General features: G+C 31.2%; 4 protein-coding genes across 9 annotated transcripts in view; 2 read left to right on the top strand and 2 right to left on the bottom strand.

Annotated features, from left to right (window-relative positions):
- Positions 1 to 433: 433 nt before the first annotated feature.
- Positions 434 to 13,090, bottom strand: LOC126776804 (protein tumorous imaginal discs, mitochondrial-like). 3 transcript variants are annotated; one of them, XM_050499598.1, is made up of 11 exons: positions 12,885 to 13,090; positions 12,506 to 12,720; positions 11,992 to 12,225; positions 11,740 to 11,908; positions 11,440 to 11,534; positions 10,965 to 11,123; positions 10,348 to 10,419; positions 7,935 to 8,042; positions 5,849 to 5,954; positions 3,482 to 3,510; positions 434 to 960 (listed from the first exon to the last, which is right to left on the bottom strand). In XM_050499598.1, exons 1-10 carry the CDS (start codon positions 13,057 to 13,059, stop codon positions 3,497 to 3,499), a joined length of 1,347 nt encoding a protein of 448 aa, XP_050355555.1. In that variant the 5' UTR covers positions 13,060 to 13,090; the 3' UTR covers positions 434 to 960; positions 3,482 to 3,496. The 3 variants fall into 3 exon arrangements, with proteins under 3 accessions (XP_050355555.1, XP_050355554.1, XP_050355553.1); XM_050499597.1 differs by lacking the exon at positions 3,482 to 3,510; XM_050499596.1 differs by lacking the exons at positions 434 to 960; positions 3,482 to 3,510 and adding an exon at positions 3,660 to 4,601.
- Positions 13,091 to 14,634: 1,544 nt separating this feature from the next.
- LOC126776841 (protein king tubby) lies at positions 14,635 to 20,241 on the top strand. The gene is made up of 7 exons (XM_050499680.1): positions 14,635 to 14,811; positions 14,929 to 15,052; positions 15,152 to 15,241; positions 16,500 to 16,684; positions 18,342 to 18,525; positions 19,095 to 19,294; positions 19,815 to 20,241. Exons 1-7 carry the CDS (start codon positions 14,770 to 14,772, stop codon positions 20,217 to 20,219), a joined length of 1,230 nt encoding a protein of 409 aa, XP_050355637.1. The 5' UTR covers positions 14,635 to 14,769; the 3' UTR covers positions 20,220 to 20,241.
- Positions 20,242 to 25,427: 5,186 nt separating this feature from the next.
- On the bottom strand, positions 25,428 to 25,963 carry LOC126776928 (60S ribosomal protein L28). Its single transcript, XM_050499796.1, has one exon. It carries the CDS (start codon positions 25,886 to 25,888, stop codon positions 25,469 to 25,471), a length of 420 nt encoding a protein of 139 aa, XP_050355753.1. The 5' UTR covers positions 25,889 to 25,963; the 3' UTR covers positions 25,428 to 25,468.
- Positions 25,964 to 26,172: 209 nt separating this feature from the next.
- LOC126776753 (uncharacterized) overlaps positions 26,173 to 26,735 on the top strand; it is a 28,195-nt gene continuing 27,632 nt past the window's right edge. For 2 of the 4 annotated variants that reach the window (XM_050499487.1, XM_050499488.1), the window contains exon 1: positions 26,173 to 26,457. In XM_050499487.1, coding sequence (XP_050355444.1) covers positions 26,366 to 26,457 — 92 coding nt within the window. In that variant the 5' untranslated portion in view covers positions 26,173 to 26,365. The remainder of the gene's footprint in view (positions 26,458 to 26,735) is intronic. The other 2 variants (XM_050499489.1, XM_050499490.1) reach the window with 1 other exon arrangement.

Raw genomic sequence — 26,735 nt, forward strand, 5'->3', positions numbered from 1 at the left:
ATGTTTTATACTCTTAATGTGTATATTTAACCTAAGTTACACTACGCCTCCCCTTATAACATTTATTTGCTTTTTATAATATTTATTTTCTACCATATATATACAACTATACCTAACTATAAACCCCACTGAGTACAATATTTTTTGTCGTCTTATAACCATTCTATTGACTCTTTCTTATGCAAAAGATGATAGTAAGTGACTGAAACATTTAGCTGAAATTATAAATATCTAAAAGTTTGGGCTCACTGAAGAAGGTTCTAGAGAAAGTCACAGACAGACACTAATCTAGAATGGTTTTAGTGCATAAAATAAATACAACTTTGTTTTTTTTTTTTTTATTTAAGATTTATTTTTGTTCATTTACGTTGAGCATCAGGTTGTAAAATCATTCATCGTCAGACGAAAGGAAATAAAAAAATCATAATTTTATTTATTTTTTCTTTATTACCACTTCCTACAAACTAGTTAACGGTTATGTACATCTATTTCAGCCATATTGGAAAAAGCTATATTATAACAATACACATAGTATCAGTATACTTTTCGTTATTTGAAACAAAATAATCACGTTAAAATTATTTATGTAAACGATTATAAACTTCTTGCATGCCTTAACTATTTGAAAACTCATATCACAGAATTGTATAGAAATTAAAAAAACGACAAAATATTTTGTGAAGAGAAATAAACGGTAAATTCAAAAGAAAAGGATACAATAATACGAGAATTTAACCTATATAATTGGAATTTTCTACGTGCGCTGTGCAAATTGTGTCTTATTATTAAGACATTAAAGTTTAAATTAGCTTAAAGTTTAACCCTTGCTGCGTTTTGACTCCTTCACGACGTCTTCTTCGGGAGTTTCTGATGTACCGCCTTCGATATTTTTCTTTTCTTTCAGCGCTTCTTTAACAGCGTCGACCAAATTCTGAGGTTCCGATATAGAAACTTTTTTACCTGTAGTAAAAAAAAAAAATTATTATTTATCGAAAATTATTTACAAAATTATTGAATTTGTTAACAATAAATTTTTACAAATTATTCACAATTAAAAAAAAAACAATGTACACTTATATAGTAATATGAGTTATATTATTTATTCAACATTAACCTTCCCAACGATTACCAATAAAACCATTAAAAGAAACATCGATATAAATTCCAGATCAACGTCATAAAACATTAATATTCCTGTTTATTATACTTCTTTACAATCAATATAACAGTTAATTTTTTTTTATAAAATAGGAAGGCGGACGAGCATATTACCACCTGATGGTAAGTGGTCACCAACGCCCCTAGACATTGGCATTGTAAGATATGTTAACCATAGCTTACATCACCAATGCGCCACCAAACTTGGGAACTAAAATGTTATGTCCCTTGTGCCTGTAATTACACTGGCTCACTCACCCTTCAAACCGGAACACAAAAATAACAAGTACTGCTGTTTTGCGGTAGAATATCTGATGAGTGGGTGGTACCTACCCAGACGAGCATGCACAAAGCCCTACAAACAGTATAATTTAATCAATTTTAAACAGTGATCATATAGTAAGGTCTAGAAATAGCATTCCTAATTTGTTGTCTAAGTTTCGAGTTACATACTTTACTAATCGTCTAATTTACGAAGACATTTTGTGTTTACGAATTCATTAGCTAATGCGTATCAAGTTATTAGCACTAATGATTGTAATGAAGCTTTGTACATATTTATGTTACTAAAAATTCTAAAGAGTAACTTATAAAAACTGTATAACAACTATTTAAAAGGATTATATATTATATTTGTGTATTATTGTCTTATGTAAAACATAGACAAAGACTTTTTTTTTCTAGATTTTAAATGATTAAATATTATATTTTTAATGAGTCATCTAAAAACATAGACAGGTATGGCGAGATGGCCTAGTGGTAAGAACGCGTGAATCTTAACCGATGATCGTGGGTTCAAACCCGGGCAAGCACCACTGAATTTTCATGTGCTTAATTTGTGTTTATAATTCATCTCGTGCTTGACGGTGAAGGAAAACGTCGTGAGGAAACCTGCATGTGTCTAATTTCATTGAAATTCTGCCACATGTGTATTCTACCAACCCGCATTGGAGCAGCGTGGTGGAATAAGCTCCAAACCTTCTCCTCAAAAGGGAGAGGAGGTCTTAGCCCAGCAGTGGGACATTAATAGGCTGTTACTGTAAGTACGTAGAAGAGGCAATACACTTTGTTTAATTTATAATTAACTTGTTGTAAAATGACAAAAGTGAAAGTGAAAAGTTTAGGATATTTGACGGATATTATAAAATTTCCAATAAAATATATACAATATAATGTGTATTATAAGATGCATTTATTTATTCACCTTTTTTTAACAACATTATTTTTTAGTTTTGTAAATTTATTCAATTTTTATGACAGATCAGATGTCTATATCTAATGATGTTATTTTTTTTAAGCATGAACAATTGTTATTTACAATATAAGTTGCATTTGAGGACCTATTTCCCAGCAGCAGCAGATGTCTATATAATAATAATATCCTGGGACATTATTCACACACGGCCATCTAATCCAAAAATAAGCAGAGCTTGTACTATGGAAACCACACAACTGATATGCTACATATACTACTTTTGTTTTGTAAATACATACTTATATTGATAATTACACCCAGACTCAGGACAAACACACTTGTTCATGCACAAAAAAGTCTGTCCAGGGTGGGAATCGAACCCACAATCTTCGGCTTGAAAGGTAAGTATCTACCAAATACAACATACATAAATGTCAAATATATTATATAATATATATATTATATAAAATAATATTATTCTTATTGAGTGGGCTTTGTGCCGTCTAAATAGATACTCCTCATATATTCTTTTCATTTATTGAAGTGTAAGTGAGCCTGTAACTAGACACAAGGGATATAAAATCTTGGTTCCCAAGGTTGGTGGCGCTTTGACATTTAAGGGGTTGGTTAATTAAATATATATATAATAATAATAATAAACATTGGTTAATATTTCTTACAATGTTATGTCTATTAGCAGTGGTGACCACTTACCAGCATTTACCAGTACGCCTACCGAGATGGTATTAAAAAAATCGCATGTTAGTGTAGTGTTACTGTTACTTGGTGAATATTGACTAAATTATTGGCTTTGCTAATACTCCGATTACACCGATACACATTGGATTGGACATATAAAAAAATTAAATATTTCTCACTTCAGCGAGATTTTTTTACTAATTGTTTAAAATTAATTTAATATCGTCTATTTTTGACCAATAAAATACTAAGTCTAGCTGTCGTTGCTACAAATATAATCCAATAATACTTGTTACTAATAAAATTCTAAGTTGATAATTCTAAATTAGTCACTAAGTTAAATGGGGATTAATTTTAAGCGAAAATTTAACAATACTGTAATAATTAAAGTTATCTCAAAGCGTGCAAATTAAAAAGTATATAACTTACAAAAGCGCTTTTTCTTTATATTTTGTCACCTACGAAAGCAAAATAATTGTTAGAGCGTTTACAAACTTCTTTTCGGATTATAGCATGATGGTGTGTAAGGGTCTGATTGGGTTATCAAATGAAACAACATAAATTGCCAAATAATTCATATATTAACGTAATTATATACAATTTTCGACATAACCATCATACTATATCCTCTAGTAACTATCACATTCAAAACATTATTCATTCAATGCTTTTAAATATATAATAAACTTATATACAAGTTACATATTTCTAAGTATTATTATATTTTGTTGATAATAATAAATAAACTGATTTTATGTTAATAGGGAATATGCATATAAGAATAAAGTCAGCCATATTTTCATTCTTCTATTATCCATAATTATCATTAATGTAATAAAGCAATTATGTCAATACTGTTTTGCAAAAACTCAATGACTATTTTTGATTACTCTTTATTACCGCTTTTAACTTCAAAAGAAAATATTAATACTTGTCACTGGAATAACAGATATCCAGTATCTCTATCTAGTCTATGGTGTCCACAAATATTTGTCACAGATGAGAAGTGAGAATACAACTCATGACTATCAGTTTAAATTCAAGAAACTTTAGTCAAAGGTAATAAAAAACTTTTTATAGGAAAAGTCAAAGGTATTAACGTCACAAAAAACGCGGCAAAATATCGAGCGCGTTGTTTTTTTTTATAATTTTTTTATGATTATCAAAAATGCATATTCCTTATTGATCGAAAATCAAATATAAATAACACTTTACGCATCATACAATTCCGGATTTTTTTCCCTTTGCTTGCGTATAGTCTCTTTATACCCGAGCGGTACATCGGGATACCTCGATACACCCTCAGATTCACTCTTTTCTATATATTCATATACCCGAAATCTATCGATAGGGTCGTTAAGTAGAAAGAACAAACATATAATAACTGATAAAACAAAACCAGTGACGAAACTAGCTCTATTATTGTGTAATGACTCGAGTAAACTTTCAATAAACGTCCATTTTGTTCCGTCGCGTTCTGATTCCGGTTCGCGATTCGCTTCGTGTATAGTTTGTGATTCATTCGCGTTACCGGTTTTTTTGCCATCGGCTGGAAAATAATAATTTTTTGAACAAATGCAAGCGTATTTGTTGCTTGCTTTCCAATTCACTACATACACATGAATACATCTTGTCTTAGCGTTCAACACTTTAACAGGTTTTTTTTTTTTTACTTTCAGTTTTCTTAAGTTTGTAATTGATATTTACTTTGAGGTTAACTATACTTTAAAATACATTTGACCTTAGATGGTTTTATTTAACATACATATATAATTATGTAAAATTACTAAATTAAATATTTTATTGCATTAACAATAAAATGAGTCGTTCCACCCTTGATTCAATATGATTCCGATGGCATTTGTGTTTTTAGCAAAATCTTCACCTCTAAGAAACTATCAGCTAATTTGAAAAAAAATAAATGTAATTTTCAGTGCGAATTTGTTGAATAGTATAAAATTAGTTTTGCCATTTGCTCACAACCAGACCCAGTTGATTATGGCAACACTAACAACTTTGCAAATGCGATTGTATTGTGTAATACGAAATACGTCGATTTGATTTTCGATTGACGTAAGATATATCGTCGTAATCACCATCACCATTTTCCGCTTATCATATTTATTTAGGGTTGAAGCGTATGTTTTCTTTTGCCCTTTATCTCTCTCTAACTCTCTCTCTGTCTCTCTCTCTCTATCTATCTCACTTAGTCATTTCATGAACTTCTTTCTACCTCTTATAACCGTCTACATTCATACCTAACGCTCTTTTGCAACATGATATTCATACCTTCGCACTACATGTCCATATCATGATAATCGGTTTTCCTTCAGCTTTACTAACACGGGAGACCATTTTTATAGTTCTATAAACTAATATCGTATTTTAGTAATTCTATCTAAACTGAATGCATTCCCAACACATAGACTGTTATATTTATAAATTATAATCATATTTGGACCAATGATATGAAAATAACTTAACTTCGCTGTATTTGAATATTGGACATAATATTTCGATACACCAAATTTCTTTGACCATTGAAAAGTTCCATCAACTATAGTTATAGTTGAAAAGTTCCATTGAAAAGTTCAGTTGAAGTACTATAGTTGATGGAACTTTTCAATGGTCAAAGAAATTTGGTGTGAACTTGCGATTAGATAATCTCCGTAGAAAATGCATACACAGTCATATTTTAATTTATATTTAATTCATTTATATTAGCGGAAGCAATAATATATTTAAAAAGTTCTTTGACAAGGTAAAGGTAATGATTTTGTTTCTACGATTTCTTACCATCTCTGTCATAAGAAACGCCGTGTATTTGACCTGGCGTTTCCTCTTCCAGTTCAGCGTAAGCGTATATAAGTGCCTTCTGTTTTTCGCTAAGCGTCTTCGGTACCTTGAAAAATATTTAAATAATTCATTTATTATAATTGCCGAAAATCTATCACGAGATCAACATAAAAACAGAAATAAAAAAAAAACGGTACAAAAAAATTATGTATTTTTTTTTACATGTGAATGATAGTATGCAATTATATATAATTATATAAAAAGTCGATAAGAGGGGAAAAAACTAATTTGACATTGAATTGGCGCGATATCATTGGCCGAGGTCTTGAATAATCCATGATATTCATTATGGATTCGCGAAATTGAGTGTTGAATATAATATGAATATAAGAAGTTTCATTCTAAATCAAGACCTGCTATAGTATGCACTTTATTATACATAATATAACAGAGCTATTATAAAATCAGATGGAATGTATATATATTTACATTACTGATTGAATTTGTAGACAGTAGATATACTTTAACTGCAATTCACACGACCATTATATTAAACTTCCTAAGGTCCTTTACATATGAAAGTAGCGAATTCCAAATTCAAATTTTTTAAATTCATTTAGCTGGGACATTTGAGTTTTGAAAACAGTCATTCATTTGTTTTTTTCCTCATTATTTTTTTCTTTGGCATCGCTCATCACCGCACAATGTAAAACATGAAATATCGGTATATTTACGAGTTCTGCCGTGGCACCAGTGCTGCAGAAACAGCTCGAAGGATTAATGATGTGTACGGTGCTGGTGTCGCAAAAGAAAGCACCGAACGTTTTTGGTTTCAACGTTTTCGTTCTGGAAATTTCGAGCTTCAGAACCAACCCCGTGGACGGCCGGAGACCAAAGTGGAAAATGAAGAATTAAAGGCTATTGTGGAAGCGGATCCATCACAAAGCACTTCAGAGATAGCTGCAGGCTTCGGGGTAAGTGATAAAACTGTATTAATCTACTTGAAGCAAATCGGGAAAGTAAAAAAACTTGAACGATGGGTACCTCTTGAATTGAGTGAATCGAACTTGCAAACATGGGCGACTGCTGTGTTACTGTGCTCAACCAACACAATAATGAAGGAATTTTAAATCGAATCATTACTTGTGATGAAAAATGGATACTGTACGATAATCGGAAGTCGCAATGGCTGAACCCTGGAGACCCAGCCAAATCCTGCCCTAAACGAAAATTGTCTAAGAAAAACTAGCGCCGATGTCGTTCACTACAGCTTTCTAAAATCTGGCCAAACGATTACGGCAGATATCTATTGTCAGCAATTGCAAACCATGAAGGAAGAACTAGCTGCTAAACAACCGAGACCACACACTGCACAACAAACAACCACTAAGTTAGATGAGCTACAATTAGAATGTCTGCGACATTCACCGTACTCCCAGGACCTTGCTCCAACAGATTACCATTATTTCCGGAATTTGGACAACTTCTTACAAAGAAAAAAATTCAACTCCGATGCGGCAGTCCAAACCGCCTTCAAAAAGTTTATTGATTCTCGCCCCAATGTTTTTTTTAGTAAAGGGATCAATGAACTACCTATGAGATGGCAAAAGTGCATAGATAACAACGGTAGCACCGTTGATTAATTAAATATATTTTACAAAAAAAAAAATGACTTTATATTCTTCCTATACAAAACGCCAATTTCATATGTAAGGACCTTATATTAGCGTTGAGTACTGAGCTTCTATTAGTCAACGATATACGACTAGAGATAAAGGCCAAAATATTTATTCAATATAGAAAAGCATTACGCTTATTGACTGTAAACACCGCGGACCTGAGAAGGACCGGTGAAATCAGAGGGACCATTCGTTTTTTTTTTTTCAATTATTGTTGATATTTATGTTAGTATTTAAATAAAGTAATTTAATAAATAAAATTATTAGTCATCTCGTGCTCGGCTGTAAAGAAAAACATTGCTAGGAAACCTGGATGTCATTCTTCTGTAATTTTAATGCATATATTTATAATAAATCTCCAGAAAAGTTATAATAATTTCAATAAAATAACAAAATCAAATTAATACCTGTATTTTAATGTGCACATAGTGGTCACCATGGCCATGCTGACTCACTCTCTTCATACCTTTCCGTGACAAGCGGATTGTGCTGTGTGAGGAAGTACCTGGAACAATCTACGACAAAAAAAAATTAAGAGAAAACTTTGTAATTGTAATTTTTAAAGAAGTGTGAGAAATATATATATATATATTTCATAGCTATGGGTCTTCACTGCACAAATTATTTGAGGCATGAAAGACCAAAAATGCTTGAAGTTTACAAAAGATTGGATGCTATGGAATTTCCAGGAAAACATTGTTCATGAAATGAATGGAATAAAAAGTTTAATTCAGTTTTTATTTGATTTTTAAACTGTTTTAGAAATGGAATATATTTATAATTATATATAAGGATGTATAAGGGTGTCCGTACATTAATATAAATAATTATATTTATGCATATTTAAAAAAAACGCGCTAATTAAGTCGCGAGTGCCATCTTGTAATTATTACTTTAACTATTCAATATTTTTTGGGAATTTTTACCCAGTGGTAAGAACGCGTGAATCTTAACCGATGATCGTGGGTTTAAACCCGGGCAAGCACCACTGAATTTTCATGTGCTTAATTTGTGATTATAATTCATCTCGTGCTTTACGGTGAAGGAAAACATCGTGAGGAAACCTGCATGTGTCTAATTTCACTGAAATTCTGCCACATGTGTATTCCACCAACCCGCATTGAAGCAGCGTGGTGGAATAAGCTCCAAACCTTCTCCTCAAAACGAGGAGAGGAGGCCTTTAGCCCAGCCGTGGGACATTCACAGGCTGTTTCGGTTCGGTCGGTTTCGGAGATTTGTATAGTGCATAATTTATGTGCAGGAGTGCAGTACGGCTATCTTTAGGAACAAACTCGAGACTCACCGCAGAAATCGATTGTGAAGTGTCAGAAAGTGATATGCTACGTTGACCATAGTGATTATAACAATACACAACAAAATAGTATATCACCATAAGTCGGTTATCAACATTTCACGGGTGAGTAATGAAGTGATTTCTTGCAGAATACCACTGCAGAGCTATTTGTATATATAAAAATTATTTATAATTTAAGTTCTTACTGCCAATGACAAACTTATAAACCAATAACGCGGGTTTTCTTTACATTTACTTTTTTTATTGTAATCATGACAAAGTCACATCCATCAAAGCCTCATTTTTCATCTCATTCGTATTTTTTCAAATAACTAAAGATTTTGGCATAGCGAGATGGCCTAGTGGTTAGGACGCGTGAATCTTAACCGACTATCGTGGGTTTTAGCCCGGATAAGCACCACTGAATTTTCATGTGCTTAATTTGTGTTAATAATTCGTCTCGTGCTTGACGGTGAAGGATAACATCGTGAGGAAACCTGCATGTGTCTAATTTCATTGAAATTCTGCCACATGTGTATTCTACCAAACCGCATTGGAACAGCGTGGTTTAATAATTTCTACCTCCACTGGATTGTGTATGGAGTTAGAGGACACGCGAAAACAATCAATCAATTTGCGAAAAACAGTTGTATGACGTATACAAATATTTGTTACGAGCAAACCGAACCTATGATCTTAGCTATTGCAATACCTACCAATCAGTTTTCATAATGAAATGAATAAATAGAATGTATCTAACATGAGCTTCTATATAAAAGGAGTGAATTGTGTAATCCATTCTAATATATTATAAAAACAATCACTAACGTTATCTAAACCTCTAATAAATAAGACAATCGGCTTATATACACGGTAGGAATAACACACTTATAAATTTCAAGTAAATGATGACTAGACTTTATGTGCAAACTAAAAATTAAAATCAATCTCGAGTACGTTTGTATAGAACAGACTATATATGTATATATCTCAAGTCGATATTTGAGATGAAAACCCTTTAAATATTTCGCGAAGACCCCGCCCTATCGTGATAAATATAACGGGGTTTATTCAAATTCAAGTATCTATTACAAAAACATGCAAAATAGTCTTTTACTAAAAAATAACGCTGCCACTATTTACCGCATCTTCGCACTCGTGTGAAGGCAGTGTGTGTGTCAAGTTAATTACAAGCACAAGGGACATAACATCTTAGTTCCCAAGGTGATATAAGCAATGGTTAACATTTCTTGCAATGCCAATGTCTATGGGCGTTGGTGACCACTTACCATCAGGTGGCCCATATGCTCATCCGCCTTCCTATTGTATAAAAAAAGAAAAAAAGAGTAATATGTACCCTATGTTCTTTTCTGTACCCATGAAAACTTGTATACAATATTTTATAACGATCGGTTTTAGAAGACAAAACGTAATAAACGAAAAAATCATCTTTGCATTTGTAATATTAGTTAAGATGTGGTATTACCCTATCACCCTACAAAGCAATATTACTGTATTGTATTTACCTGTATCGTATGGTCTTCATAGAGGCCTTGTATCCTCACAGTTCCACCCAGCAACGCTTGTGACACTGAAATCTAAAATTTTAATATTTACACACCTCGCAAACCCAATGGCATAGTTGACGATACTTTTTTTTTTTTTTAATAGAATAGGAAGGCGGACGAGCATATGGGCCACCTGATGGTAAGTGGTCACCAACGCTCTTAGACATTAGCATTGTAAGAAATGTCAACCATCGCTTACATATCCAATGCGCCACCAACCTTGGGAACTAAGATTTTATGTCCCTTGTGCCTGTAATTACACTGGCTCACTCACCCTTCAAACCGGAACACAACAATATCAAGTATTGCTGTTTTGCGGTAGAATATCTGATGAGTGGGTGGTACCTACCCAGACGAGCTTGCACAAAGCCCTACCACCAGTATACACTCAACTTTAATATTTTATTATTGTTAAATTACTTTTTTTTTTGGTTAACAGACATGTATGCCTCACGATTATGTCAAATTTACTCAGAAACCCTGACAACACCTAAACCTAATAATACTTAATACATAATATATATATTAATATTGTATATACACTGATTAATTAGTAATTCACGTATAACACTTACTGTGCAATCAGTATGAACATCTGGTCCATCTCTTTGAAAATAGCTCGAGTTTTCAACTTTGAATGTAATAAAGACTTCATTGTTGCCAACAGCCATCCGTACTGTCTGTCCGTCTTCGACACCTGCTGGTACTGGAACGGTTACTTTTTTACGTTGAACCTAGAAATTAAACACATATATAAGTATACATCAAATCAAAACATTATTATTTGATTTGAGTAATTTCTTGTTGTATTTAGATTATGTTAACTAAATTATTTAATGAATATAAAGCCTGTTAAATGGATAAAAGTATTGGCTTGATATTTATATTTGTTTATATTTGTTTATCAGATCTTTTTTTTTTAAATGATGTAAATCTTATTTCTAGCTGTACAAAGTCGGAATCAATGTTAGCTAAGTATTTTTAAGTTTTTCTTTATATATATATTATTCTATACTTATATTTTATTTATGTATAAGCATGCTAACTTACAGTTTGTCCTTTGCCTTCACACTCGGAACAAGGGTACTTAATCAGCATTCTAGTTCCATGGCAATGTCGACATGTTGAACGCATCACAAACGGTCCTGAAAACATTACAAGTAACAAATTTATATTAAGTAAATTTTTTATTTCATATTTATAAAATATTCAGAAATAATACTTACAAATAATTTGTAAGATATTTGTATTATTATTTTTCAGACTAATTATTTATGAAAACAATAAACACAGACAAATAGAGTAACTTCAGCACTTATAACATTAGTTTAGGTTATTTTTTATTGTTACCTCTAGAAAATGTCTCCATGCCGGTACCATTACAATAAGTACACTTAATAGCTTTAGTGCCAGGCTCACTTCTGGACCCCATACACTTGGGGCATGTATCCACCACATTGACATTTATATCCTTGTTCACACCACGAGCTGCTTCAGTAAATCTTAGATTTACAATTATCTAAAAAATCAAAACATTTTCTTAAAATGATCAAAACTTTAATAAAAGAAATGAGATAAAGAATGAGACTTTTAACAAGTTACCTCTTGAGCTGCACCAAAACCAAACTTGCTCTCAGCAAAGTCGCTAAATGATTCAGCTTTGAATCCCGCATCACCAAATATCTTACGGAAGAGCTCTTCAGGATCTATGGTGGATTTATACTGCCATTGATGTGTAAAACCATCGGGACCTCCAGGCCCACCACCCATGCCCATTTGCTCGGATGTTGTACCATATGTATCATATTGTTTACGTTTGTTTTCATCAGAAAGGATCTATAACAAAATAAACCAATTACATACTATTATTTTGATTTAATCAACTTATAAGTTTTTTTTTATAACTACGAATGAATTGAAACAAAAAAATCTGCATTTTATAACAACTACATATAAAATTTTAAAACCTCTGTCATCAGATACTTACGATAGTGATATAAGAAATACTTACACAAAATAATTTATCATTTCAATACAACAGATATTTTATATGAAGTTAAGTAGACATAACATAGTCAATTTTTTTAGGTATTCAATTAAAGTATATTTTACTAACCTCATACGCTTCGGAAACTTCTTGGAACTTTTTTGGAGCTTCAGGATCTGATTTATTTGCATCTGGATGATACTTTTTAGCAAGCTGATAGTATGCCTTTTTTATATCTTTAGCTGAAGCATTTTTGGATACTCCAAGAACTTGATAATAGTCAGTCCTTGCATTTAAACTAGTAGTAGTATGAATGTATCGATGTCTCGCACTAAGTTCCCCATCTACAAAGATTTGAGGTTATGTTTTAGAAGGAATTCACCAAAATGGAATAGTAACCATACATAGTATGGAAAAATAATATATTAAAAACAATTAAATAATTCATTATTTACTTAAAAAATATAAAATTTATACCGGTGATGTAATAACAGCATGTAAAACTTACATTTAAAATTTTTACGACCCAATGCGACGGTAGATACTACCGGACTCCTTGAAAAATGATTGCAATTATTACATTTATGAATAAAGCGACACGGAGTTTTTGATATATTTGAACTAAAAACAGCACTAATCGTTTTAGGATTTAAAAATCCAATAATACTCCGGGTCGGAGCCATCTTTAAAGAAAAACTAATGTCAAATATTAAAATGTCAAATCGCTTTTAGTTTGTCTGAGTTGCAACTTGCAACATCCAAAACATAATTAAGCACAATATTAAAATTAAATCATAATCAATATCTTATTATTTCATTACTGCGCACTACACACAATAATTTAGCCCTTCCCTTGTTTTTCTAGAGATTGTCTTAAAGATCACTTCTGTACCTATCAAGATATTTCTTTTTGTGTGTAAGTTTTGTGTATTGTATACATATACAAAGAAAAATATACAAACTACAAATATTTATTTTTATATTTAAGAGGCATTGTTTTAAGGAAAAATGAAATAGTAATAAAAAATACTGCCTTAAAAAGTAAATATAATAATGATAAATGGATTCTACAATAAATGTGTGATTTAAATCTATAACTTCATAATAATGATTTATATATAATTATATAAAATGTATCCATTCCGCCTATTATAAATTATTTTTAATTTAAATTAAAAATATATGTATACACTTTTTTTATTTTGATTATAGATAAATTTGCGATTAATATTTGTCAGCAGCATGAAAATTCGGGAAAGCTGGATAGTACAAATATATTTATTTGTGATATATAAGTATATTTACGTAATTATGCATGGATTAATTTTCTAGGTGGTAGGGCTTGTGCAAGCCCGTCTATGTAGGTACCACCCACTCATCAGATATTCTACCACCAAACAGCAACACTTAGTATTGTTACGTTCCGGTTTGATGGATAAGTGCGCCAGTGTAACTACAGGCACAAGAGACGTAACATCTTCGTTTCCAAGGTTGGTGGCGCATTGGCGATGTAAAGAATGGTTAATACTTCTTACATCGCCAATGTTTATGGGCAGTGGAGACCACTTAACATCAGGTAGCCCATTTGCTCATACGCCTACCTATAAGATAAAAAAATAATAATATTTACGCAAATGTAATGTCCTATTTTCGGTGTTTCTAGATCAATATATTTCTAATTCTTACTCTACCGTAATATTCCTAATTGAGATACTTATTAATTCTTTATTTCCTAATTTCTAACTACCTGCTTCGGCTTCGCACGGGTAGATGATGAAAAAGAGTAACTATGCTAAATTTCAAACCAAACTGACCTATAGTTTCGAAAATCTCGTGATGATTCAGTCAGTGAGTGGTATGTTGTATATACATACATATGATATACAAGAAGGTATAAGTCGAGATATAAATTACCTTCAATGTAAACGCATTAAAATGTAGAAGTGTGTAATATAAATTGAAAATATCACTCGTAAGAGCAACAAAAAATATTTATAGTTAAGCATAATGTATTTGTATACCATATAGCAATGAGATTTTTTTTTTATTAAAACATGCAATATTCATTAATTGTAATTAAATTAATTGGGAATGTTCTATATTTTATTTCCTTTTATCTTGTATTCGATTATGATATCTTAGAAAAATATAAAATAGATGAATATTAAAAGTTTTAAGTTCCTGCTAACAAAAGCAAAGATGCCCAATTTAATTTTCTATATGGTAACTCCAAGTTCTCTGGGCAACGGTAGGCAAGATGATTTATAAACAAAAATTGAGCTCGAAAAATGCCAATAATTGTATCAAATATTGAAAGAAAACCGTAGTCTAAACTATATAAATTGCAAAACTGTTTAGTAAAGGATTTTTGTAAATTAAAACAAATAAGCGTCATGGCATCAGTTAACGTTCGGGATCAAAAGATCGAACAACAAGTAAGTAGTAGTATTAAGTATTTACAGCTTTATAATTTTTGAAAATATCATATATATAGCTAATCAGATTTTTAATAAAGTTTTTAAAAATATGTAACGTAATATTTACGATTTCAGCGACAATTATTGGAACAGAAGATGAAACAGAAAAGGCAAAATTCTGGAATGGTTCAGGCTAACGATTTGAGAGTTGGTTCTGCTAAACGTCCTATATCTGGAAGTCGTTCTCGTGAACTTCATGGTATGTAATGAGCATGAATACTTAAAATTATCCCGTAGTTTTGTCGCATGGATGTAATTTTTTTTTGTTATGCGTTTTATTTATTTTTGTTTATAACAGGGTATGATGGTCCGATGCAATTTCTTATGTCGCCAGTTAATCCCGATCAAGTTATTCCCCTCCAAACAAATAGAATATCCACCTATGATGGTAAGTTATTAACTTTGTATTCCTTGTGCCTCTTGGTATTTTGATTTTATTGTTGCATAAGCCTTATTGTATTCAAATTTAGCTGTCTTAGATATTTTATTAATTGAAAGTGTGATTTATTCTGTTTGATTAAATTTCTTAATACCTTAGTTTTATCATTACATGGGTATAAGATGAATATTTTGTAGTGCGGTAAACATTATTGTTGTATTAATAAAAAATTGATTCAATTTTGTGTGTGCCTTCGTTGTTAATCAATAAAATTAACAAAAATCAGAATTTTCTCTAAAATATACTCTAATATTATACAATTTTTATAAGAAATAGTGTAAAAGAAGTTATAAATAAACAGTATGTTGAGAAAGATTTCAAAAGATTTTTTGCTACCCTCGGAGAATTTTAAATCGGGAATTTAGTCTATATACATTAATATGCGTTTTATACTAAATAAAATAATTCATGATTGAATATACTATAAAGCTAAATAGACTGATTATGCATAAACATTTTCCTCCCAACTTGGTAATATTATAAATATATTATAAACATATAATCATACTGTATATATTGTGAGTGCCGTTGATATATTTTTTCAAATAGTTCCAATGCAAGGTCTGCATAGGTTGTACTTAACCTTAAGTGTATATTAGGATGCTACACTTATTATGATTTTAAGAACTGTGAGAAATCAATATCGATGATTGTATTAGTTTAACCACAATGAAATGAGTAATGTCAAAGAACTTTGATCATGACTCATAACTGGGTTAATATTTTTATTATTTAACTATAGTTTGAATATATAGCAACTACTGACTACTAATAAGAGTGACTAACATTACCATACCATTAACATACCTAATCTTATGATATTTGATAGCATATAATATATTTAAGAGTTAATTTAATGCTAGTTACTGCCTGCAGTTTTGACTATGTGTAAAGGAGGCAGGACAAGCTTTAGATACAATTTAGCCCAAGTCCTAATATGTGCTACTCACTTATAAACTCACTTTTGCATTTACAATATTAATTATAGTTATTTTGAGGCAATATTTAAATTAGTTCTATGATTAAAATAATCGAATGTAGATAAGTATTATATGCACTTTTAGGTATTAATAAAAAAAAAATCTATAAATATTTATGGATACTTTTTAAAACCTAAAAAAAGGATATAAATCTCACTCCAGCTACAGCATAATCTTCTCAATTTGTAGTTGGTTCATATAAACTCTAAAATCCTATTTACTTTCAGAATTAGGAAATCAAATTGAAGTCCTAACGGTGGGAGATGATGTCGGGGAAGGGAGTGGCGAAGAGGAAGGAGAAAGCGTTCCTGTATGCAGCATGGGACGAGATGCGAGTACCGACGATGTGTGCGCTGATGCAGCCGTTGCTCCACTCCAAGACCGTCCTTGTAGAGATGTTTCACCAAGCCAGGTAAAGTAAAATGATAGAAAAAATACATTACTTTATAATCTTATAAACCTTCGAATACGAATAAAAAACACGATGTTGATTAATAATGTCCTCTAGACCGATTTCTGCCATGACGGCCAATATCGAGAGATTATCCAACTGTGCACGACATATCATAAGTGCACAATTGTGTGCGCAAACACCACCTGTGTTTGCGCACACTCTATATTCCTTAACTCTCATAATTCGATGGGACGGCCATTTAACACGACCGGAAAGAGTTAAGGCGCAGGACCAACGTCACGGGAGTGTACACACTTCGGACTTCAGACTTCGGATTGCTACTGAGATCTTTCGACAGAGAAACTCAATAAATTTTTATTGGCCTGACCTGGGTTTTGAACCCAGAACCTAGCCTTGCAACTAGGTCTTGCATCTGGCCACTAGACCAACGAGGTCCGACCGATTATTATGAGTACCAGCGAAATGTCTCATACTATCAGAGGCGTAAGCTTTACATCCATTAAATTACATTGAAATACAATTAGCTATGTAAATATGTGGTTGGAAAACCAAAAAGAACCCATCCGTATGTCATACCATGACATACAAGTTTTTCACTTTATTACGCGTTGTCCTTGTAAACGGTTTTCATTACCCTCTATGCCTTTTTCCTCATAGTAAATATTACAGGATAATTAGTGTTATCTTAATTAATAGTATTAATTGTTGTGACGTAATTCACAAAGTATAAAATGTAAAGGTTTTTCTATCTGTTAACTGCTTAGAATTGTAAATACATAAATGGTATGCATTTGTACGGAACAGCATTTGATAATCTAGTTTTGATGATTGACAATGATGTTTGAGCCAATTTTGTGCTTGACAATAAGGGTACGAGGACTTTTTGGTTTCTATAACGAATAAAAAATTTGATGACTACAAATTTGTGGTAAAAACTAAAAAAAATATCTCGACTGTGAGATGCTGTTAGAGAATGTGTATGGATCGCGTTCACCAGTATTTTTTTTCATCATTATTTCTTAGACCTTGCGTATACTGCGGCTTTGCGGCCGGCTATTTCCAAATTGGTTCACAAATGACTGGGTTCTGAGGTAACAAACATAAGAAAAATACAACAAAATTAACAACCTCCTCCTTTTTTTTAAGTCGGTTAAAAATCATAAACAAGCTTAAGTCCCGGGCAAAAGCTAGTGTTATATAAAATCCATGATTCAATTAGTATATTATGCTATAATTAGTCATAACAAACAACACAGCATGATTGTTCATTCTTATGAAATGTTACTAACAGTAAAGCACTAATAAAACTTAAATAAATATCTCATAATTGAAACAATAAAACGACTCAGGAATTTTCGTTGCATAAAATTTGACAATAATATGGTAATATATATATTTTAAATGTTTATTTTCTCACCCAAATGATAAATTTCATCATTCATATAAAACCATCTTTTTTTTTATATATATGTCCGGGATGGCAAATGACTCTACTCCACCTGATGGTAAGTGGTAGTAGAGTCCAAACGCGACGACGGCCAGTACAGTCGGGAAGAATGTTCTGTACTAGCCGTCACCGCCTTGCCGGCCCGCAAGATGCCTCTTATCTTAAGTTATTCCTCGTAAATTTTTCATTCGTTACATTTTTTTCCAGACGGCAGAGATTGAAGGTTCCGTCGAAGGTTCCGTAGAGACGTTTGTAATAACTCCAGCGAAACACGGAACATTGTACAAGTGTCGTATCGCACGCGATAGAAAGGGAATGGACCGAGGGCTGTATCCGACGTACTTCTTGCATCTCGAAAAAGATTATGGGAAGAAAGTGTTCCTGTTAGCTGGTGAGTGAAAATCCATATATAAATTTTTATATCTCTTTGATATTGAAATACTTCGATTCCGTTACTAATTACCATAAAAGTTGGTACATACATTAGACACTATATTTGACTGACTCAATTTTTCTATTCAATGATAATAAATAGTAATTCCAAATATATTATTGTAATTTTATGTATCTCAATATGAGATGACGTCTTTTATCAGGGATTAGCTGAATGATTTAAGATAAGTATTGACAATAAGTAATTGCAGGCACAAGGGAGATAACATCTTAGTTCCCAAGGTTGGTGGTGCATTGGTGATGTAAGCGATGGTTAACATTTCTTACAATGCCAATGTCTATGGGATTTGATGACCACTTACCGTCAGGCCTATATGCTCGTCCGCCTTCCTATTCTATAAAAAAAAGATGCGTTTAAATGTCACGTGAATGAAATATAGGTAATATCTCAGAGCTGAAAGTTAAATATTAACGTAAGAATAAAAAAGAAATTGATTGTAGACTACCAAGGTTTCATTTGCTTGACGACTGTACAAATATGACAATGTTTTTTTTTTTAAATTGTAGGTCGAAAGCGTAAAAAGTCAGCGACTTCGAACTACCTTATATCGACGGATCCGACCGAACTAACACGGCAAGCAGACAGTTTCGCTGGAAAACTAAGATCGAATCTCCTCGGCACTGCTTTCACGGTCTACGACAACGGTAAGGCCTGGCGGAAGAACCATCGTGACCCGCCTCGACACGAACTTGCCGCTGTTGTTTATGTAAGTACGACTATTTGTATGAGCTATGTAAATATTGAATTTTAACTTCTAATCATTAATTACTTCAACTCCAGAAATTCGTAGTCATCATCAACGTCACTTTCATCAGATAAATCATTTATGTTAATTTCAAAAACCCTGAAATTACTTTTCCTCTTCAGACAAACACTTCTCCATTTCTCTACAATTATGGCATTATTTTTTTCCTCATATCATTCATTTTTAATAGGATTTTTTTTGTAGACGTCAGTTTCTACTTTCCATTTTAGTTTGGAATATGTCACTAAAAAGTAGTGAATTGTCTATGAGAAAATATCAAAGATTTAATTAGTTTTATCATGGAATTAATTACCGATAAAGTAATAATAAATAACATGGCAATTCGAACGCTACTTATGCGCGAGTTCAAGGCACTTGATAGCTCCCGCAAATTACTTTATTTCGGTTATTATCACTGTGTGTATTACACTACACTGTGTCTTTAAGCTCGTATTATATATTACATATCCTCTTATTCCAGGACACAAACGTATTGGGCTTCAAAGGGCCTCGCAAGATGACGGTCATCTTACCGGGGATGACACCTGACCGTCAAAGAGTTACAATAGCACCGCAAGACGACAGCGAATCGCTCCTCGAGCGATGGAAAAGCCAAAACTTCGACGATATAGTTGTATTACACAACAAAACACCTGTTTGGAATGATGAGACACAGTCATACGTATTGAACTTCCACGGACGCGTTACACAGGCAAGTGTGAAAAACTTTCAAATCGTACACGACTCGGAACCGGATTATGTAGTAATGCAATTCGGTAGGATCTCCGAGGACGTGTTCACCATGGACTTCAGGTACCCAATTTGTGCGTTACAAGCGTTCGGTATTGCGCTCAGTTCGTTTGATAGTAAATTGGCATGCGAATAAAATTTATTCTTATCTGTGTTTATATTGATTATTATTATTATTATTGACTTATTTAAATGAATTAATGAAATTAATTACTTTATTTGATGATTTATAACAGATAGAAACATGTATTAAATAGTGACGTCCAGTGTTTAATCATGGTTGCATTTCATTCATATTATTTAAATCTTATTTTATATTATATATATTTTTAAATATGTTGTAAATTATTTAGAATGATATATTAAAACAAAAATAAACTTTTGAAGTCTATTTTTAAATATGGAGTACTGAGAATAATTAATATATTATATGAAGATTTATAATATTACAATGTAAACTAACAATAAAACAAGGAATCATATATTATTCTTGCTTATGTTATCGAAAAATGCTACAATTTGCTATTAAAAACGTAAATTAATAGATAAAAAAGATTGACGACAGACTCTATGGTTAAAAATAGACTTAAGTATTTAAAACTATAGGAATGCATAATGTTATAATTTATGAAACAAAACGCACATAATTTAATTTTCGGTGCTTTTGTCGACTTAGGTTGTGTTTATGAATTAGTTTCATCGATAAATCAATGAACGAAGTAGTGTCTAGTTTATGGTCCAAGAGGATAAGGGGAAGGATTGGCATTGATTTGCCGCAACCAGTGTATGTACCAACTTTATTTCTTATATAAAAAAAAAAAATCTTCGCAGTTAATTGTAAGTTGTTTAAATGTCTATTTTGTTTATACATAATTATAGTACGCGGACAAGTTGATTGTCATAGAAAATAATGCGCTATTGGTGCGCTATAATTAGTACATTTCACAATTCGTGTATATTTGCTTACGAATCGTTTTAAAATAATAATAAAGCAAGGAAATTAGTGTATTATTTTCATATATTTATAAATTAAAATAGTCTAGATAGAAATATGAACAAATACATAAACTGTTAGCTCCAAACCTTCTCCTCAAATAGGGAGAGGAGGTCTTAGCCCAGCAGTGGGACATTTACAGGCTGTTACTTACATAAACTGTGCGTTGCATTTAAACTGTGCGACAATAACAAGGTCATATATTTACTCATAGTGTTAGCGGCAGACGCAAAAGAAATGTAAAAGCGGAAGGGGGGGGGGTTAATCAACTCGCACGCGCACTATAGATACTTGCGAAAAAATTTATTCAACTTTTGAGGTTGCGGTATATCCAATTTGAATACATATTAAAATATAAGTCAATGTATAGAATTAAGTATGTAGATAGTTTTATCGATACCACGTGAACTAAACATTCCACTTATTTATAGAAATTAATCAAAATTTTTAATTATTAGATGTAAATTTATGGATTTTTCCTTCGAAACGTACTTGCCTTTTATATTTTGCAACACATTATAATGTGTCACTGTCCAACATATATACATAAATTTTTATTTTGTACTAGTCATCATTTTAATATTATGTAATTAAAGTTGTTATCTAATGTTTTATATAAATAATTGTGTAAGCTATAGAACAGTGAATATATCAAGAGTGGCATGTGTTTTTTTTTCGTAATATCTAATTGGAAATTTAATGTTGTCAGTAGTAAAAAAAAAATGTTGCCATTTTTATTATATTTTCTAAATGTATGTTATAAATTTTTTTAGTCAGTTTTATTACCACCATCACAATTCAACGCTTTAAAATTATACTCTACTCTAATATATTAAGTACGTTTTAAATACCAGTATTATAATATTCATATTTTAATAATATTGCACAACTATACTTCAATACATTTAGCAATTTCGACCAATTCAGTATTAATAATGGCAATAAGCATTTCTTCACTATATCGACAATAACATTAAATTCATTTTCACTGCCTTAAAGCAAATACTACTTCGTACTTGTATATGAATGCCCGGTTACTATATTCAAGAAACGATACGTTTTTTCATACGGATATTAGAATTGCCTAAAAATTGTAATTCAGGACATACAATTGACTTATTACTTGAGGATTGGACAGTTATGAATAACGAATAATAAGGTAAATGTATGATGATGACATGCGTTTAAGAAAAAGATCATCATCATCTCATCTCTCAGCCGAAAGACGTCCACTGCTGGACAAAGGCCTCCCCTAAGGATTTCCATTTTGACCGGTCTTGCGCTGCCCGCATCCAACGTCTTCCCGCGACTCTTTCTATGTCGTCGGTCCACCTTGTAGGGGGACCTACCCACGCTGCGTCTTCCGGTTCGTGGTCGCCACTCGAGAAACTTTCTGCCCCAGAAAAATATAGTAAGCTTCAATTAGATAATTCTAATATCCGTATGCAACATTAATCGCTGTTTTTAATATAGTAACTGAGTCTAAATAAAATACATAGGCTGTAATAGAAGGTACTTTACATTACTACTACACATGGTATAAGGGGTTTCATTCTGGATAAAAATAATTTATAAGTTACACTTTATTATATAAAATGGTATCGCGTGAGGTTGATCGTTCATCTAATTACAATTCGTCAAAATTAATTCGTTGATATATCGATCGGATAAGAATTTAATGAATTTTCTACAAATCTGAAATAAGCCCATTTTTTAACCTAATTCTACAAGCTTTTTCGTCTAAATCTATGACACGTCATCTTTCGAATGATATATATCAGTTCATTTCTTTTTAATACATTTTAAGATTGAATAATTAATGTCGCTAAAGTCTTTATGCTTCACATTATTAGTTACCTTAATAGTTTATATGATACGTCATCCATTCTATGATTTGTCAACGGCTCATTTATCAATTTTAAAGTTTAGGTTGTAAGTTATAAAACATAAAGGTTATATTTTTATTTAAAAATTTTTTTGACGTTATTATAGAGAAATTTCAACAGTTTCTGACAGAAATTTTCCTAATCCAAGTGTTATTCTATTGTTAGAAGTAGGAATGTCATTAACATAAAGGGCGGTAGAGTTTATTATATACACGCTCCGTTAAGCTATTGAGGCTTGTAAAATTATGTAATTTATTATTTCGTAGGGAAATAAAAAAAAAATTAGTAAAATATTAGTCCTAAAGGTGGATTTTTCGTTAAAGATACCATTACTTGTGTCATAATATTTTGACGCACAGCTTAATTGCAGCATATTGGGGAATATGATTCTCTCGAAAATTTCACCGGTTCTTATAAATCGCAATTTTTTTTTTTATATAATTACTTATCAAATTTTATTCTTAATTTCAACCTTTGCCTAGCTAGACCATGGATTGGTAAAAATATAAAAATATTATAATATAAATGCAATCCGAATTTCGAATTATATATATATTTGTTTTTGTACTAAAATTATATGTAAGAGTAGACAAATTGATGTGTGCCTATGGTAGGATATTTGTAGGTAGCTTAAATGAAAATATAAAATGAACTGTAATATAAATAATCGATGTAGAATAAAAGCATTGTCACGAGCTTCTAGTAATTATGTGTGTATTGATGATAATGTATTTGATGTTAGCACTAACTATTTAATTTATTAAATACAGTATCATTTTTTATATGTACTCGACACACTGTCTTCTGATTCATTCAATTAAAATGTTCTTATAATATATATATTATTGTATCTATTCAAATAAAAAATTGGTGTACTCTGTGCCTTTGATAAGAAATAGGTTAAATATTTGTGCCTTTCATTTTCATGTCTACTATGTATTTTGTACCTGAAGCTTTTTTGTATATGCTTACTATCCTAGATATTGCTTTACAACATAAATTTGTATTTTTTTATTAGAAATATGCTTTTAGGTACATGTATGGTAGTAGATATATAGTAGTATTTTAGACTCAATGCTCACCGGGTAATAATAATTAGAAAGCAGGACAGCAAATATTATATCATATATGTTCCACACTTTGTATCGGTGGTGTATTATACAATATATAAGAAGTGTGAATAATTACATTCATTAGTGACCGACTTTTTGTTTTGAGAGCTGAAAGTCTTTGATATTACTATCGACATTGTTCTATCCTAAATGAAGTTACTTCGAAATCTAAGGAATTGTTTACTGTTCCAAATTAATCTTGCAATATTCATTTAATATATTAGTCATGTTTTCTCAAAGGTGATGAATTTGATTTATATACTGCTATCGTTTGTATTTTTAAATTATTTGTATTTTGATCACATTTCAATGGAATTTATAAAGTTATTGTCATATTATTTTTCATACATCAGTTGTAATATAAAGATTTATTATAAACTATTTCAAATATTAGAGTAGTTTTAAAACATATTATCATTTTTGGATATAACATAATATAATCTTAGTATAGTTAGTAGTCTTTTATACAATTTCTATTCAATATATTTGAATACAATGTGGAAATTTTGTTGTACCCAATCTATAGACTAAATATTATACAGGACTTAATGATATATATGAGCTGAGACGGTACAGTGGATTTTAATGAATGATTGACGATCCGAAAATAATTATGTGTTTTGGGGAGTTTTGTGCTGGATGGTGAAAAAAACCTACATAGTATCTGTGGTTGAATAAGCACAAAACCTCCCAAAGTGATCTTTGCTCAGCAGTGGATTGACTTTTAAATGACATGCCATTTGTTTTATTTACATGAAAGAAAGCAATATTTTGGTACTGTTAAATTAGTCTTAGAGATTGTATATGACAAAAATGACACTAATAAATACCATTGCTTTTTATTAACTAATTGTGAAACATCTTAGTTTAATATTATAAAGTCACTGAATTGCACCAATTTATTGATCACAATATTGTACATAAAACAGAAACTGTCAATTCAAGTTAATTAAAGGACAATGCAATTACAAAGTCTGTGCTGTTAAATTTTTGAAATTTAAAGTACTGATGTATTAATAATATAACTGATGATTCAATAATCATGTCTTGAGGCTAATTTTTAGATCATTATTTATTAGTTTATAAAAAACACGAAATCAAATTACACTTTTATCAAATATCTTGGCATTTTGTTTTCAATAAATAAAATGTAAAAAATGTGTTTCTTATTTAACACCTGTATTTCTTTCCTTAGTTAATTCTGGTAAATATATTATGGTAATATATTTTATGGCAAAAATTAATGCAATTGTTTCATCTGGAAAATTTTAAATATTAATATATATGTATACTAAAGTTGATTTAAAAAAAAAAGATAAAAAGTAGTGGATCTATAAAGAAATAAAAAGTAATTATTGGGTTTTATACTTTAATTATCACTTTACATATAAAGTTAATCTATCTTTGTGGCAGCTGCTGCTGGTTTCTTCGCCTTGATAGGCCTTTGAGAGCGGAGAATAGCTGAGGCACGACGAAGAGTAGCTTTGGCTAAGTCTGTGCGGTAGTTGTTAGCTCTGATCAACCTCTTTACCTTGTGGAGTGATCTCCTGGCTCCGGCTTTGAACGGACGACGGACTAAGTTCTTTGACGGCTTGTTCGTAGCCTTAGCCTTTTTGTAAACAACAGTAAAACCTTTCCTGTTGGGATTCTCGACCACGCCGAGAGCCTTTTTGTGAATCAAGCCATTGTATCTGTAGGCGTTGAGGTTAGTCACATTGTTGGGCTCCTTGCTGAACGGCTTCTTAATATTACGCTTCTTTACTAAGAAGGCGTTGTTGTTTCGGATAATCATCCAATTTAGATGGGACGACATTTTATAAGTTTGCACGAAAAACCACCAAACAACGTGCTCACGACGTGTCGTAGACAAAAGAGAAAGACTTTTAGAGTCAAGTGTTGCAATATTTGAAAAGCATCATAGACAAAAAAATTAGCAATTATTATATAATAATTTTAACTAAAAACGGTTATCGTAAAAATCCTAATATGTTTAGAATTTATTCAATTAAAATAAATAAATTATATTAATATTGTACAAGAAAACGTCGGTAGTGGCTAGAAATAGATATCTATGGAATTTACCGTTGTTTCGTCATTTTTGGCACTTATGGTGATATGTCAAATTCCAAACTAAACTTGTCTGGTACAATTTCGTGTAGGTTCTTATAATTATTATACTTTTTTATTTATAAAATATACAATATTTCATGTAATAAATGTAGTTCTTGCATAAAAAATTATATGTGAATTGTGAAAAGTGCCAAATTGATGTCTCGATTTTGTCGTTATTATGAATCAGTTTGATCAAAATATAAACAAAGATATGATTGATTCTGATCTTATTGACGTGGAATCTCTGGATTTTTCAGATGATCAAACATGGTAAGTATTTAATTTGATAAATATCGAACCTCTACAATATATATCATGCTATTACAACAAAAAATTCGTGCAGTATTACGAACAGGACCTATTAACTCGGCATGTCAGCACCTGTTCAAATTTGTTTTTTTAATTAATTTTTTGAAAGCATTATATGTTTACAAATCACCTGTTGAGGGTAAAATATATATAAATATAATATAACCACTTAGTGTTGTATGTTAAACAATAAAAAAAATGTTAGGGACTATTACATACAATATAAGAATTTAAGTAAT

The sequence above is a fragment of the Nymphalis io genome, chromosome 21 (genome assembly GCF_905147045.1).
Source record: "Nymphalis io chromosome 21, ilAglIoxx1.1, whole genome shotgun sequence".
NCBI lineage: Eukaryota > Metazoa > Arthropoda > Insecta > Lepidoptera > Nymphalidae > Nymphalis > Nymphalis io.